This window comes from Pelodiscus sinensis, chromosome 2 (genome assembly GCF_049634645.1).
Source record: "Pelodiscus sinensis isolate JC-2024 chromosome 2, ASM4963464v1, whole genome shotgun sequence".
In the NCBI taxonomy this organism is placed as follows: domain Eukaryota; kingdom Metazoa; phylum Chordata; order Testudines; family Trionychidae; genus Pelodiscus; species Pelodiscus sinensis.
Window position 1 is genome coordinate 36,108,640 of NC_134712.1, and position 17,020 is coordinate 36,125,659.

The following is a 17,020-nucleotide window of genomic DNA, read 5'->3' on the forward strand; positions in this document are numbered from 1 at the left end:
AAGAAAGACTACATGGCTGATTCGGAGCTCACTGACACTGATCTAGCCTCATTGATTTTAGGTTTATTTTTCATTTACACCTGCATAAGTGAGAGCACAATCAGACCTAAGGTCTGGAAATTAAAGCCAGGTCTTCCTACTTGATAATGTACTTTTTTTTTTAACTTGCTGGATGCATTTCTTGTTTTGAAAGGGGAGCATGTATTTAGATATAGCAAGCCTTAAAGCATGGAAAGTTTTTCCACTCCATTCTCAAAATATTTTCTTCCCAATGTTTCTTTTCCTGTTCTTCTCACTTACTCTTCTCATTTAATGTTACTGTGCATTTTCACATAGCTTTCCAAAATACATCTCCAAATTGCTAGATTAAAATTTCATGGTTAAAATATTAAAATCACAAAATCTCTTAAAGAAAACATCTTCTCAAGTTCTCTATTAAGATTTCTAGAAATATTTGGAGAGAGAAAAAGTACAACAGATTCTACTTTATTATTTTTCAGCATATCTCTCAAAGGGCTACTATGAAGTTAAAAATCATATACTGTATTAAAAAACAATTTTCTTCTCTGTGCCACTAATGACTTAGATTAATAACACCAAAATGATTTTTGAACAAACTCTATTTTCACCATTTACTTCATCTGCTTACTTTTTTCTTTTCATTCAACCTGGGCCCTAAACTCTCTATCAGTGAATTTCATTTCCTGGCTCTTAATGCTGCAGTATTTTGGTTGCAAACGCCACAAAAATTGTTTAAATTTAAACTAAAAATTGTTTTCACTGATTGAGGATAATCATCAAAGCATTTGTATAAAATTTGATTTTGTCAATGCTTAAAAACAAATCCTACAGTTTAGAAGTACATTACTTAACATTGTATATCCAACTCTTAATCTTGAAAAGACTTATTTTCATTCTCTCTTATTCTATACATGTAAAAGGAGGGGCCATGTAAATAGTAAAATAGTACAAGATGTACATGTTCATAACATTCAACCATTTATTAAACGTGTCCAAAACATCAAACAGTAATAGTTTTTTTAAATTAAAGTGAGGTCTGACTTGACATGTGGTGGACATGTGTTGTTATTTTAACTTTTCTATTAATCTCTTATGCTTTGTTTCTAGATAAAGCTTTATACTGACAGTCAAAGAAGAACATCATTCACATGTATTCAATTTACCTGGTACAAAATCCACTTTCATTACAAACACCAATGGGTACTGACACACTCTGTCTAGGAAATTCTTGTTTAATCACAGCTGGCAGGCTCCAGCACTGCAAACTGTCAGCACACACAATTGGACTGAAACTTAGCAATATGTGCTTTTTCAGGAGGGACACTTCTGATGTTGACTGACTGATGTCTGACATCAGGTCCCAACAAGGAACAGAGCTCAATTTTTCAGTAGGTGGTTCCCCAGCTGGGCAGATTCTGAATGCTGTACTATCTGGTATGTGTAAATACTAGAAAGAAAAAGAAGATAATGCAAATACATGTTAGGTCATAACAACAGTTCATTCATATTTAATTTTTACTGTGAACAGTTATAAGTGTCCAATTAGAAAACTGTAACCAGCGTGTATGTGTGTGTAAGGAGAGGGGATGCAAGAGGACACATGTGGCAAGAGGGAGGGTTGACTATCCTGTCCCAGATCTGTTGCCTTTCCATTGACTGGTAGTTGGTGACTGGATTAGTCAATCATCTTGTGAGCCCTTCTTCCAAGATACCCCTGCATATTTAAATGCTCACAAGCAGGTGATGTGGCGATGATACCCAGAGACATCTAATTCTCTCTCCCTAAGCATTTAGCTCATCTGTCAGATGTGAGGGATGACATGGCCACTATGGATAAAGGTCAAAAGAGCCACCTCCTAGACCTGAGTTTTTGCTGATGGATTTTGTTTCCTATAGAAGGGGACATCTGAAGTCCTTGTGGAGTGAATTCCCCCTTTGGCAACCTCTGTCCACACCTTCATGGGGGAGGGAGCAGAGAGGATTCAGAAGTGGAGTCCTAGGGTAGGATTAGGTTGATCTATCCTGACTAATTGGATATATTGGTTGTAACCCTGCACTAGAACCCAATAAATGTTTGGTATGTGAGAGCAGGGGATGGGCATACAGTATCCCTCCACAATGTTAGATTAATTAAAGTTGCAGTCCACCCCTTAAATTGATTTCATGTGTCTGTTGTTCATTTACCTGCATGCCCCGATCAATACATAAGTGACCGATTAAAAATACAGTTGTGCCTGCATGCATTCTGCTTACTGTAAGCTTACTTCCTGAACATACAATGCTGTCACCAGAAAACTTAATGAATTGATGTACCCCCTGAAATACATACATTTGGGGAATATCTACAGATCTATGGATTATGATTAGGTTCTGGAGTCTTCCCAAAAGGGTATCTCATATATTTCATCCTGCAAAGCAGATGTCCCTTTTCTACATGAGAACTTAGTACAAATTCTCAGAAGTGATTCAACAGCTATTATGGATTAAACTGCCTCTATTATAGCAATGGCCCTCATTCTCTGAACAGATGGAAACCAGGCAGAACTAATCCTGCAATGTGTAGGGATCTGCCACTTTGCACAAATTTCTATCACAGTTAATTACCGTGGCTGAATTTGCCATAGCTTCCTCATTTTAAATTAAAACAATATGAAATTACTTATCTTGAACTCTTAATGTTTTACTTTTTTCTGTTCAATTTTTGCAAGACAATTTTGAGACTTTAATTAAATATCACTGCCTACATACTGTAGAAACCAAACAAAAATAACATCCAAAATATTCTACCTCCTCTCCAGACCGAGGCCTTAAAACAGACAGCTGTGGTATACAATAGATATGGTATGATGTATTGTTGATTACAGTTGTCTTATCTTCAATCTGTAGAATTTGAATGCCATGCTGAACCATAGATGAAATGCAGAACTGGCACAACTGCAGGATAATTTAAAAAAATGTTAGCAGACATAAAAACAACAAAGTTTTGTAATACAGTAGAAAAATATTTTAGGTTGGAGACCCTGTTCTGATGCATCTACATTATAGCCTCATCTACCTTATAACCTAATCTGCATCAAATTCCTTAGTTGCATCAGTCCATATATTTCAAACAAGACTTAGAATTCACAGTTTTTTATTTGATCCATTATTTGTCTTTGCATTGTGCTTTTGAATCTATTCATATATTTTGAGCTAAGTTTGTGCATTGTTATATATTTGACAGCTTTCATCTGCTGTTTGATTATTCCCTGTTTGAAATAGTAAAGTTATAAATCATCACAAGGTCTTCCTAACCTTTTTATGACCTGGGAAGGCACCAAGTTTTATTTCAGCTTCAACAAACCCTTCTTCATCCAGTGTTACCATTTCCCCGTTGTCTGCATCCTTCCATTTTGGAGATGTTACATTATGAACTAGTTTGATCGCCACTGATTTGTGCACAGTGTTAGTGTTTGCCCAGTATATTCCAATTTGAAAAGCTTCCTGTAAATGGAAAATACCCATATGTAGAACTTTCTGTTAACTTTTACACTCATATTACAGTTAACGGTAATTTTTAAATATGCATATACCTATAAACAACTTTCTTTACTTATTTTCTAGAAATCTAGATCCCCCCCCTTTAATTCTCTCTATACAATACACATTTTATAAGAGACATGTTGATGCTACTGTATAAGTATCTCAAAAATCACTGGCAAATTTAATGGCAAATGCAAGGTAATTCAACGAAAACAATTTAGCCAGAAAGAAGTTATACACCACAAAGTTGTATAACTTCCACTGATGAGGTACTGAGTAGACAAGCAAATTAAGTTTAATTCTGCCTAAAGTCCCCTAATAAGTTGTGAGTTACAATAAGAGAAGTTATGGGTGTTCAAAAAGAGGGCACATCAAAGGAAAAATCTAACTAAATCTGTTTTGTGAACTAAAAGTTGGAGAGTGCATACTTAAGCAGTTGTCCCTTCTCTCCCATTTGATATTCACATTTATCACAACAGATATCAAAATATTCTTGGAAGCACATAAACTACATATAAAGCCCATGTCTCAAAAAAATTACTCTCCAGACAAACGTTCTTTCCACTCCATCATCTCTCACACCTAAGCCAATTTATACCCATAAGGGACAAAGTAGCCTTTGTACTCGGCTTAGTGCAATTAGCATAATAGCTGTGCAACTGATTACTGGAACAGTGGAAAGACAGAAATGTAATTTTCCACTGTGGTCAACTCCCATTGCTGGTCACCTGGAGGCAGAGCCAGATTTTCCCAAGTATTGCTGACACATAATTAGAATAAAGTAGGCATTACAAATGCCCAGAGGGAAACCGTGAAGAATGCAACCTGTTTGTGCATAAATCAAGAGAATAGCTCACCTGGTATGCTAGGTCTGCTCTATGCTGTCTGTCAAAGTAGATATTTTCATAGGCATCTGTAAGCCATATTGTGCAGCAACTCTAACTTGTCAATCACTGTATTGCACCATATCCTGCCAAGATGCCTTGCTCTACATCTGCTTATTTTAGCCAATCAGCATGGCATAGTCTAATTCATACTTATACCCTGACCATAACTATCTTTCTGGTACACATATGGACTAGAAACATAGCCTTGAAATAAAGGTTTAACTATTTAGAAAACTGGTGCATGTTAACTTGAACAGTTTGGCTACCTGGAAATTTGGAGGTATAATTGTTTTCCCAGCAGGTATCTGAAGAACTATCTTCTCTCCTTCAAATAGCCATAGATCCCATTTAGACTGATTGATAAGCAGTGCCCAGGGCAGAAGTTCTATCAGTAGGGTTTTAATACACGGCTTCCACACTGAAAGCTTCACCCGCATTGGGCTATCCCACTGCGTGAGCTGTTCGTTACTGTTTCAAATAACATCAAAAGAAAGAGAAGACAAAATTACTGAGTCACTGTTAAATCTGCATATAACCATCCTAGCTATTCAGAAAACTATTTTACTATATCTCATCCTGATATATCATTCTGAAATGAACAGATGTACTATCCGGAAAAAGCTTTCCCTAAGTGTAGATTGTAAAAGCAGGTATTATTAAAAGGACAGTCCATTTGAAATCTGATCATTTTAAAAAAAAGCATTAAAGATAGTTTTATGACTACCCCTGCTCTGACTACTACTACTCTCTGTCAATTTTAGTATTTATAAGGTTATGTTTGCATTAACAACAGTCTCTTCTGGTGGTCACTTTAGAATTGTTGGAACCACAAAAATGGTTGAGACTCCTCAAATTGGGACGGGGGTAAACAAGGCTGGTGTGGTCCCTACAATGTAGTTTTGAGCAATCTCTGTGCTGATCTAAATTCTCTGGCTGCAAAGGACTCCGTTGTCAGTTTAATGATTCAATATAGATACCATACATGGTATTCAAATGTAGGTAAACAAGTATCTGAATATTTCATCTGACTTAAACAAGATATAGTCATTACAACTTGGTTTTACAGACTTGGTTAAGCATACACAAAAAAGGAAACGGATCCTTTCTCTAGTAAATAAAGTATTGTAAAGATAGCTACTTCTAGTTTTTTTTACTTATTTCCAGATGAGTAGCTTAACAGTAAAGAGTCAAAGCTGGATAAACTCAGCTAATTGTAACAGATGTCAGAACAGATTGAAAGTGAATTTTTAGGATAACTACATTACCACTGAAAAATCCTACTTATCTATTCTCAAGAATTTTCAGCAGGATATTAGGCTTTAATAAGCCATAGGCAACAATTTTTGGATGACAGAGATTTGTTCTTAGTGAACTGAGGGCTCATGTTATTAAGTGATGCTTTCAATCAGGCCCTAATCCTACAAAGAACATAAATAGTTAGTAACTTTAAGCATATGGATTTCAATGAGACTATTTAAGTCCTTAAAACTAAGCACATACGTTTTTGTACAGTCAGGGCCTGAACCATGTATCAGCTGTGGTTATTGTGTCGGACAAGTCACCTAACTACATTACCTGTCTTGACTGTTAGTGTATTTACATGCTTTTGTTGTTGGACTACCATTTGTTTGGCACCAAGTTAAGAGTTATTATTGTAGGCTCGTAATAACAGAAAGAAAAATTTCTCTTGGTTTGCGCAACCCCTGGAAGGAGGAACTTAAATACAGGCAGTCCCCGAGTTACGCGGATCCGACTTATGTCGGATCCGCAGTTACGAACGGGACTTTTCTCGCTCCGGAGGACGGGAGCGGCGGGATGCCCAGATGAGCTGCGGTCCCGCCGCCCGCGTTCTTTGGGGCGAGAAAAACTGCTCCCCGTCTCCTTGGTCTGCTGGTCAGACCAGGGAGACGCGGAGCAAAGCCTCGGAGGCCGCCCGCAGCAGAACAGCCCAGGCGCGCCAGCTGCTCTGCCCCAGGCGTCCCCAAGTCAGCCGCTGCTGAAACTGACCAGCGGCTGACTACAGTAAGCCCGAGGCAGAGTTGCTCTGCCCCCGGCTTCCTGGAATCAGCCGCTGATCAGTTTCAGCAGCAGCTGATTTGGGGACGCCTGGGGTTCTTAAGTTGAATCTGTATGTAAGTCAGAACTGGCATCCAGATTCAGCCGCTGTTGAAACTGATCAGTTTCAGCAGCGGCTGAATCTGGACGCCAGTTCCGACTTACATACAGATTCAACTTAAGAACAAACCTACAGTCCCTATCTTGTACGTAACCCGGGGATTGCCTGTACATGAAATTAGTACAATGATCCACTGACTAAATACCACTTGCATTTGAGGAAAGCTAAGCTAATGAACAAATTATCTTTCTGATCATAAATCCACATGTGTCAGTTGTGCTGTTTGCTCATTGGTTGGTCAGCTTAAAAAAAACCTCCATAAAAAACAAAAATATAAAAACCCACAAAGCTACTTCTGCTAACTAATCACATCTAAGCTCTTTTTAATGGTGTATAGCACATCCAGACAAGTTCATTGAGATAAGATATTTTGGTAAAAAATTGGTAAAACATTTATCAGGTTATTTGCAATGATTTATGAAGCTTTTTACTATGGAAAATATTTATGAACTGTATCAGCCAGTTACAAAAGCATGAACAAAAGTAAGGGCTTTTAAGTCCTTTACTACCATCAAAAAAAGAAGAGCCTTTCAAAATATTGCTTTATTTGCATATGCATTTCTTTAATTTCATGACAATGCAATATCAGTTGGTAACACTTAACAAAGCCTTCATTACCTCTCCGAATCCTTTCTATTATATGGCCACACAGGCTGAGGAGAGCTATTAATCCCATAAAACTCAGACAGTATCTGATTCACAGTGCCACTTGCATGGGATTTAGTAGCTATCTGTTTAATAAGTGCTGTTGAGATAGGAACTGCACATTCTGAAGGATCATCCTCTTCCCTGTCAAATGAAAACAGAAACAGAAATCAATTGCAGCAGTAGGTTGTCTAAACAATGGCTGTTTTCTTTAGTGCAGCATTATGAGTGCACTCTGAAACTTGAATGATCTGATATGAAATCAGAATTCACCAGACATATAGAAACTGACACTCCAAACTTGGTAGAATTTGGCATCACAAGAGGTGGTACTTTTTTTTCAAAATGCCAAAATTTACATACTTCACTCAGCATAAACAGGTATCGGTGCACTAAGAGTAATTGCTGTTTGCAATACTCCATCATAGCATTTTCAGCAGTCCATGTAATTATCTTCTCTATACATACAATGTAACAGAATATTCTTAGAAGTAGTGTACTGAAAGTTAAAGGTAAATAATTACTCCTTTTATGTTGTACACACTTTCAGAAAAATGCACAAGTTATACCTAGCTTGAAATGTTAAGTGATGGGTAAGATCAGGCTCTATATTTTGCAATGATTTCTCCTGCCCTTTTCCTGGAATCATTTGTGTTTCACGCAATCCCAGACTTCTTTTCTCCAAATGTATGATAATTGGATCTGGAAGATGACTCCTCATGATAAAAAGAGGGCTGAAAACAATCTACAAAGAAAAAAATCAACCACCAAAAACAACACATCAACTTAATGTTAATTCTATTCCAGATGCTGAAAAAAGCTGTTAATAAATCTTCACTCTGGGTCATTTTGACCTTAATTTATTTCAGAACATGAAAGGTCACAGAGCTATACAGAATTCTGAGAATGGCAAATGCACTCACTATTCGTTGTTGTACTTGAGTGCTGGGTTCTAATGTCAAAATTGTGCACCACACGTAAATAATTGAACTGTTTGAAGATGGTACCTGCACACAGAGAGATGAATAGACACCATTAAGTAAGATTATTTCTAGTTTATAAAGTTTAACATTTGATCACATCAGTTACAACACTGAGATACTGTAAGCTAGAAGGTAGAGACAAGAACACTTCACCACTTAGAGTGACACTGCTCTCTCTGTTTTTAAAATTTACGTAGGATTCTAAACATGTGACACATTTAAGGTACATTAAACCCTATATTTTTGCTCTAATGGAGTGTAGTAGGAATAATATAATTAAGGATGAAGTCAGAAGCTCCTCTATCAGATATCTGCTACTGATGAAAGGGGAAATGGTAGTTTGGACTAGAAGTAAGTGTCATTTCTTGAGTATATATTGATGAAAGGCTGAGAGGTTGCCAACAGGTACTCTAGTTTAGAATTTGCCTGGGAGTTTTAGGTGCCAAACTCTCATGGAAAATTTTATATGTCATACTCAAACATCTATTTATTTCCGTACCTGAATGACTGTGCTATATTCTGTGTTTTTGGAACTGAGACATACATCTCTTGACCAATCTTCATCTCCTTTAGCTTTCACACTCAATTCCGTCAGCTCATCATCTTCTAGGACATAGGAAGGCAGCTTCTGTTTGGCTGCAAGGCAGTCAAAATGTTCTTTAATAACTGCCTGCCCGTCTTGGCCAATGTAGTGCTGAACCACTTTCAATTCGATGCTGTCAGCCAGATAACTACAGACCATCTGTCTTCCACAGATTATTATCTAAAACATAAAACAGAAAACTTTTGCATTACCAATTTCCACAAAGAAAACTCAGAGAGTGTCACTGAAATTAAATTAGATTCCTCACATCCTTAAAACTGCATTGTTCTTAAATTGCTCGACTGATTTTATAAGTTCAATCTACAGGGAAAAAAAACCTCAAGCAATGTTTGGTTTCTGAGAGTTGCTGAAAATGGCATGTGTACACTGAGCACGTTAGATACTCCAGCAATGTGTTATTTTATAAATAAAATTATTCTTATGATTGTCCAAATGCATTGATAATTCTAGAGAGCCATAATTATTAAGACACTCCAAATTATGCTAAAATGTATGGCTTTCATGTAAATGGATATTATGCAAAAAATCAGATAAGGACCTGTCTGGTGTTAGTGCCCTTAATGCCTACTGAACTCACTTCGTAGGATTGTGCTCTGCGGCTGAAGCTCTGTCTTTGCCTTCCCCTGATGTGCTGATATGTTGCAATTCTCTTGGCATGCGGTGTCATTGCTATGGAGATTTTGAGTTGCAGCCAAAAGGGCTTTTGAAAGGTTCCACTGAAACCCCAAATCCTGGTCAGCATCTAAGGTTCATTTTCTCAAAGGAGCAAGTCTCTGAAGTATGTTTACAGATTTAAAGCTTGCCCTTCAATTAAAACTCCATGTGAATATTAACATTAAAAAAAGCTCTCAAACAGCTTTGAGGCCCTCCACACTATGTATATTCAACATGCCTACTTAGAAATCGGCCAAACAGGTTGAGAGTTACTTCTGTCTGGATCACTATTGGACGATGCAAAGTGTTCTCCTATGTCTATGTACTGAACGTTATGTCCACCATGTGCCCTGGCTTCTGCCAATTGGGACAGAACTATGACAACATTATTACAGATATGTTAACATGTTATAGGAAAATATCTTCATAGTAACCCATTGTTTGGCTATGCCAAGAGGAGGACAGAGTCAATGGATGTGATATAATTAGACTGCAACATTATCCCTAATGATTGGGAATACCTGGCACATAAAACTAGAGAGAGTTACTAGTAAGCAGGTAACTCCATACTAATTTATATATTCATGTGGGGGATGGAGGGCTGCTGTCAGCCCTCCCCCTTTACTCATCCAGAGCCCAGTCATGGGGTTATTTGCTGGCTTTACCAATCATAGACACCCTGAATTCTTCCTCCTTCTGCTCCTTTAAAGAACATTTCCTCTAAATTCTTTACCAATCTATTTTATCTGATGACTGTATCCTTCCCCCACAGAGTACCTGCACTGGACATCCATGCCACACTTACCTAAAATGTTACGACATCATAGCTTAACTCCCATTTTATTGTTTGTCCCCACTAAGTCCCCAACCTGCTGTGAGGAAGGCAAAAAAATCCCACCTCACCATGGCCAATTTGGTGATGAGAAAAAAAAAATTGTTTCCAGTCCACAGAGAAAGGCGTGACTAATGTAGTACCCACAATGTATCATGACTAAACCTGGTATTTTAACTATTCTTGTGGGTGGGAGGATAGGTACTTCTCTGCCTGATCCAGGTAAAAGAGGGCTTTTTTTCTGCACTGGCATGGATCTCTTTCAGTTACCTGAACAGGGGAGGTGGGTGCTGATTCATGCTGACTTGGTATGAAGCTGCCATAGCCAGTTACACTTTTGCTCCCTGTCCTTAAAAAAGCAACATACCCGTTGAAATTTAAATTCAGTCATTTCTTTTTTTCAATAGCAAAAGCGTCTACTACAGACTAAAAACATTAAAAAGTCTTCTAAGAAACAAAACACATTCCTGCTTTTCAAGAGTACAAAAATGTGCCAGAAACTGTATAATGTTTTTACAGTTAGAAATTATAAACCAGGCAAAAGGATGTTTTACAAAATGTGTAAAAAATTTGCTGAGGACTAAGATTTTGTGTGCCAAGATCCATACCAGAGTGAATTCTTGCCGTGGAGTAGTATTAACTCCTGAAAGAATTTCTATAATGTAAGTCCTGCTAGACTCATTAAATATAATGGCACTAGTGAGCAACACTACAATTACAGGGAAATATTATAATTTAAAATAGATTCTTCACTATTTATGTAATAAAGCATTATCTAATTGACTCAGATTAAAAATGATTCCCTCCCCAATACTGGAAGCAAGGCACTTACTTGTTTTTGCACTCCACTGAGCTGTTGAATCTTGATGATAAGTGATGCTGTCCTGCCTTTGTACTGAATGGTTCTGATAAAGGTTCCTGCATTGTCCACGCTGAATGGCTCAGACCAGCGCCAGTTTCCCCAACCTTCAATGCATATGTGGAGTAGCTGGAGAGAAAACAACCATTCCTTCAATTCAGAATGCCAAAAGAAGGTTTGCACTAGAATATGAGTTCCAATTTTGGGAAATGTTTTTATCCATAAAACTTAAAAATGCCAAGCAGATATTTTCACTGAAATCTGTATAAAACTCACCTGTTTATCAGAATTGCTGACTTCACAAAGAATAATGGAATAGTAGGCATGACTATATTACCAAAATAAATGTCCATACTGTATACTACAAATAATGTATGTTCTTTAATGGTAAAGATCTAGCACACCACTTGTTACGAAGAGTCCCTGCACACTACAGGGCAGAGCAAAGGAAATAAGAGCGTTCCATTGCTGCTTTGCAAATAGCTCTGGAAATCTGAGTATGTCTACACTTACAGCCTAATTCAAACTAAGGCTGCAAATGTAGGCATTCGGAATGCAAATCAAGCCCGGGATTTAAATATCCCGTGCTTGATTTGCATGTTCCCAAACCTCATTGCAGGAGGAATAACAGGTAGTTCGGAATAAGGCTTTATTTCAAACGCCCATTTCCCTGCCGCGTGTAGACATGGGCAGTTAGTTCGGGCTTGTAAGTTTCAAAAATGGCGACCAGCTGGGAACATGCAAATCAAGCACGGGATATGTAAACCCGGGCTTGATTTGCAATTCTGAATGCCTACATTTGCAGCCTTAGTTGGAATTAGGCTGCAAGTGTAGATATACCCTCTATGTTTAGTAGGTAATTCAGATGCAGGACATTTTTTTAAAACTGTAAGCAAAGATTCATGAAAACAAACCCTTTCGTCCCTCTCCAAATCAACCCATTTTTGGGAAAGAGGCTCATTTGTGCTCATAAATATATCAAAAGTATCAGCATCTAAATATGTTGCTTAGAAATGAAGAACATCTTATTTGAATCAAAGTGGTGACAAGGGGCTTTTGCGGGCGTAATCATACTACTATAATTCAATAGTTAAAGCAGTATCAGTCCCTGTGTAGACAATCTTATTCTGGAGTAGAATGCTTTCTTCTGGTTAGGTTAAACCATAACATAGGGCTTGACTACCTCATGAATCACTATGTACTGTAGGAGTGAAAATTCTAGTGCACATGAGCATGCTGTGTGCTAATGCTCAGTATGGACCTTGCTTACAAACACTCATATCACACTCGTCTCAGAGGGGTAGCTGTGTTAGTCTCTATCTGTAAAAACAACGAGGAGTCCTGTGCCACCTTAAATACTAACAGCTTTATTTGGGCATAAGCTTTTGTGGGTCAAAATCACTTTGAAGTGGTTTTGATCCATGAAAGCTTATGCCCAAATTAATCTGTTAATTTTAAGGTGCCATGGCACTCCTCAAATCACACTGACATATTATTGTTTGAAGCAGGATTACACACAAACATACATGAAGGAATTTATAGTGTGTACAAGCAGAGTCCACACAGAAAGTTTGTACATGACACACTTGTGTACACTAGAATGTAGTGTACACAAGTATGTCTTGCTGGTGCACACTAATGCAGTGTATAGACAAGCCCTTGGTCTTTCATCATAGAACATACATACTCTTATTCCATGCAGATTCTGTGAGCCAATATCCTCAGCTAATGAAAACTGATACAGTTCTTTTTAAGTCAATAGAGTTACATCAATTTACTCCGAGGAGCTAGCTATTCAAATTTATATAGATGATTCAGGGCTGTGCAAAGTTAATAATGTAACACAAAGCAATAAGCATTTCTTTGCAGAGGGCAGCACAGAGTCTAAGCACCCACTTATGTCCTTAAAATGGCTGTGTCCCTTAAAAGGGACTTAAGAAAACTCTCTGTTCAAGGTTAAAGTTTACTCTGTATTTGGGCATCTGAGACCTGAAATCAATGGGAGTTCTGTCATTAATTAATTGGAAGCAGGAGCAGGTCTATAATGCAATTACTTGCACTAATGAAAAATAAAAGCTGTAAATATGTCCTTCTATGTTTCAGAAACAATTTAAAAAGGGAGATTGTGAAGTCCATGGGTCAAGGGTGTTGGCTGAGTGACTGTCTGGTATTATGCTTTTGCAGTCTCTTAGGACTGCTTTCTACTTTGACCTTTAGGAAGCAACCACAGTATCTGCCTTCTACAACTCAGTAGCCTGTTTGTAATTTGCCATGTCCTCAGCTCTAGATTGCACACAAAACAGAAACATCCATCGGCTTCTGAATCACTCAAGTGATGACTGATGCATTCCTATTCAAATTACTTCACCTTAGAAGGCTTAATGACTTTAAAAAAAGTACTTTGAGGAAAGGAGTTCTTGCTAACTTAAAAGCTTCTAATACCTTTGATATTTTAATATTAGTTACAGAAAAAGAAAAACAATTGTAGTAACTAGAAGGATTTTAGTTCCTTACAGCAGCAGCTGGGCATATAAAAACTAAAAGAAACAAGTAAGCTGTTTACTTTGGAAAGACTAGTAGCCAGACATGATAACAAAATTTAAAAAAAGGTACTAACAAGGCAATCCCAGTTAGAATATACTCAAAATAAATGTCAAATACAGATATAATAAATAATTATCATTTGCTTGTAAACCCATTTTTAAGTTGACTTTCTTGGATAAGCAACTTGTTCACTAACTGAACATCACTAAGGAATATTCTGTCAATTATTATTTAGCAGTCATTAGTTTACAGAATGTTGATTTAATAATTTTCTATGTATCACAAAGATTTATGTGCATTCGATTCTATTGTTCAGAAAAAAGATTGAGATTACAGAGCAACTTTTTCCTCTCAAGCCAAATATTTGCATATACTACATGGAATAACACAGGTATCTTATTTTAATTTTACCCAATATATTTTTCTTCATGACTTATTAATACTAGTAATTTTTATTATACATCTGTCTACTTTAAACCTATGTTCATGAGGGTCTTTGGAAAACAAGACCTGGAATCATTTGCAAAACACAAAGGCCTCTAGTGCTATGTATGTAAAAAGTTGGAAACAGAGACTGATGTAATTCTGAAAAATTAAGTAATCAGGAATAAACATCTTAGCATAAACCAACATAAGGAAAGTTGATTAATTAGATACTTACTATGTGCTCTATCCTAATTTTAATAAAATGACCTGAAAGTGTATAAGCAAAATAATTGCCACACAACTCCCTTCACCTCCAAGACATAAGCAAGTGCTAAGTGTACATTGGCAATTCTGTTTAAGAACTAAGGAGCTTATTAAAGTAGATAGTTAAGTAGGAGAGAGACATTCTGAGAAAAAAGGTATTGCTGCTAAAAGAGAAAAGAGGGGTCATGGGAGCATGATGACCACATTTCAAACACAGTCTGACCAAACTAATTCTGTAATTTAAAGTTGTAATTTCAGAGCCAATCTCAAATACTTAGTTATTATTAAGATATGTATGAATTTAATATTCTTTTGATTTCCGTACTCTCTCTCAATCATGTAATATGTTGAAAAATAATGTTTTTTGTTAGACTGAACTGTACTGAGGTACTGAATTATTAATTCTTTAGCCAAAATTGGCTAGTGCTTCAAAAACAAATGAAACTCATATTGTGGGGAGGCAGAGTAAGCTGTTCGTGTGAGGTAACAGGTATACAGAAGGCTGTATTCTACCCTCCAAATCTGTGCCACAGAAGAGTTGTTGTGGGCATAAGGAAGGCCAACAACATAAGAGAACAATATGGATATTTCGTTTGCACTGACTCTTAATTGTGATGGTAAAATTCCTGAGGAAAGAACAACAACATAAATACACTAAATGAGGTTGGGACAACATGCAGTGACAAGCGTAAAAATACCATTATTCTCTTTTTTGGTATTGTTTCTGTTCTAGTCTTTCTAATGAGAACTGGAAAATGGTCTTTAAATATTTGATGTTGTTGGCTAAAATAGTCATATGTCAGCAAGGTTGATTCCCAATACTGCAGAGGTCAGAAATCTTTTTGTACACAATCTTTTTGCATCACAACATTCAACAAAACAAGGGATCAAATAAACCAAAGAGCTGAAAAGTCAAAGATTATAATTTTTTAAATATAGTTTATAACATATTTTTTCATCCTGACCTCCTTCTGCATCTTTCCTCTCCCTTTCTTTATCCACTTCCTGGGTATTTCAGACCTCCTTCTCTCAGCTTATTGGGACTATCCTCACTCCTCAAGTGCTTTCCTAAGGGCTTTTCTCCCCTTCTCCTCAGAGCTTTCCTTCCTTTGATCAAGGATAAGACTCAAAAAAAAAAAAAGTCTAATTACCCAGACTTATTAAAAAATAAACATAAAAGCAGCATTATTTTTCTATCCATCTCAGAGAAGGTTTTGCTTCTGTCTTGTTGGCCCAAGCCACTGATACTTTACGGAACAACAGAAGACCACAACAAGATGGCTTCACTCCTGGGTGTTTTATGATGGAGCTAATTTTCAGTGTTTGCCTGGATATTGAGAATTTACAAGAATTCAAATGTTCCAGTCACATCACATTTGTGGGTACCAAGCCTATGTCTTACTGTTGACAGGGAAACACTTTTGTTTGATCTTGAAACTCTTTGGCCTTCCCAACAAGTTCTTTAGAATGTTCATTATTTTATATGATTCCTCAGGCAACTTTCTTGTCATTGGAAAAGAACTGTCTACTTTCAAGTCAGATTGGGTATTAAAAGTATGCATTGCCCTCCCGCTCACCCCAATGCCTCACTGAGCTCAGAGACACCAATACATGCATTAAAAAAAACCCAAGGAGTCCTGTGGCACTTTAGAGACTAACAGATTTATCAGGGTATAAGCTTTTGTGGGCAAAACCCACTTCATCAGATATTTTGGAGTGGAAATTATAGATGCATTTATATATGAAAAGAAGGAAGTTACTTATCAAGTGTAGGGCCAGTGTTAATGAGGCCAATTAAATCAAGGTGGATGTGGCTCACTCACAGTAGCTGATGAAGTGGTGTGAATACCAAGAGAGGGGAAACTGCCTTTGTAATGAGATAACCAATCTAAATATTTATTCAGTTCTAATTGGATTTCACTGAATTTAGGTTAGTGAATGTGCAGGTAGATGAGATCCTGATGTTGTAACTTATGTGGTTAGGTCCTGTGGTGTTGTTACTTGTATAGATATGTGGACAGAGTTGGCAATGGGGTTTGTTGCAGGGATAGATTCCTGGGTAAGTGTTTCTGTGGAGTGGTTTGTGGTTGATGGTGAGTAGTTGCTTCAGGTTGGGAGGTTGTTTGTAGGCGAAGATTGGCCTATCTCCCAAGGTTTGTGAGAGTGAGGGATCATTTTCCAGGATAGGTTGTAGATTGTCAATGATTCACTGGAGGGGTTTAAGCTGGGGGCTGTAGGTGATGACCAGTGGTATTCTGATATTTTCCTTGTTGGGCTTGTCCTATAATAGGTGACTCCTGGGTATTTGACTGGCTCTATCAATCTGTTTCTTCACTTTCCCAGTGGGTATTTTAGTTTTAAAAATGCTTGATAAAAATCATGTAGGTGTTTGTCTCTGTCTGGGGGATTGGAGCAGATACGTTGTATCTTAGGGGTTGGCTGTAGATTATGGATTGTTTGATGTGTCCTGGATGGAAGCTAGAGGTATGTATGTAAAAATAGAGGTCAGTAGGTTTTTGGTACAAAGTGGTGTTTATGTCACCATCATTTATTTACACTGCACTGTCCAAGAAGTGGCGATAAGAAAGAGAACCATTACTTAC

General features: G+C 37.3%; 1 protein-coding gene across 6 annotated transcripts in view; it reads right to left on the reverse strand.

Moving 5' to 3' along the window:
- The window catches only part of VPS13B (vacuolar protein sorting 13 homolog B), a 999,042-nt gene that overhangs the window by 50,271 nt on the left and 931,751 nt on the right, over positions 1 to 17,020 (reverse strand). For all 6 annotated transcript variants that reach the window (XM_075920306.1, XM_075920307.1, XM_075920304.1 and 3 more), the window contains 9 exons: positions 11,157 to 11,312; positions 8,734 to 8,997; positions 8,175 to 8,258; positions 7,821 to 7,996; positions 7,225 to 7,395; positions 4,697 to 4,898; positions 3,316 to 3,504; positions 2,809 to 2,955; positions 1,185 to 1,468 (listed from right to left, as the gene is read on the reverse strand). In XM_075920306.1, the coding sequence (XP_075776421.1) occupies positions 1,185 to 1,468; positions 2,809 to 2,955; positions 3,316 to 3,504; positions 4,697 to 4,898; positions 7,225 to 7,395; positions 7,821 to 7,996; positions 8,175 to 8,258; positions 8,734 to 8,997; positions 11,157 to 11,312 (1,673 nt within the window). The remainder of the gene's footprint in view (positions 1 to 1,184; positions 1,469 to 2,808; positions 2,956 to 3,315; positions 3,505 to 4,696; positions 4,899 to 7,224; positions 7,396 to 7,820; positions 7,997 to 8,174; positions 8,259 to 8,733; positions 8,998 to 11,156; positions 11,313 to 17,020) is intronic.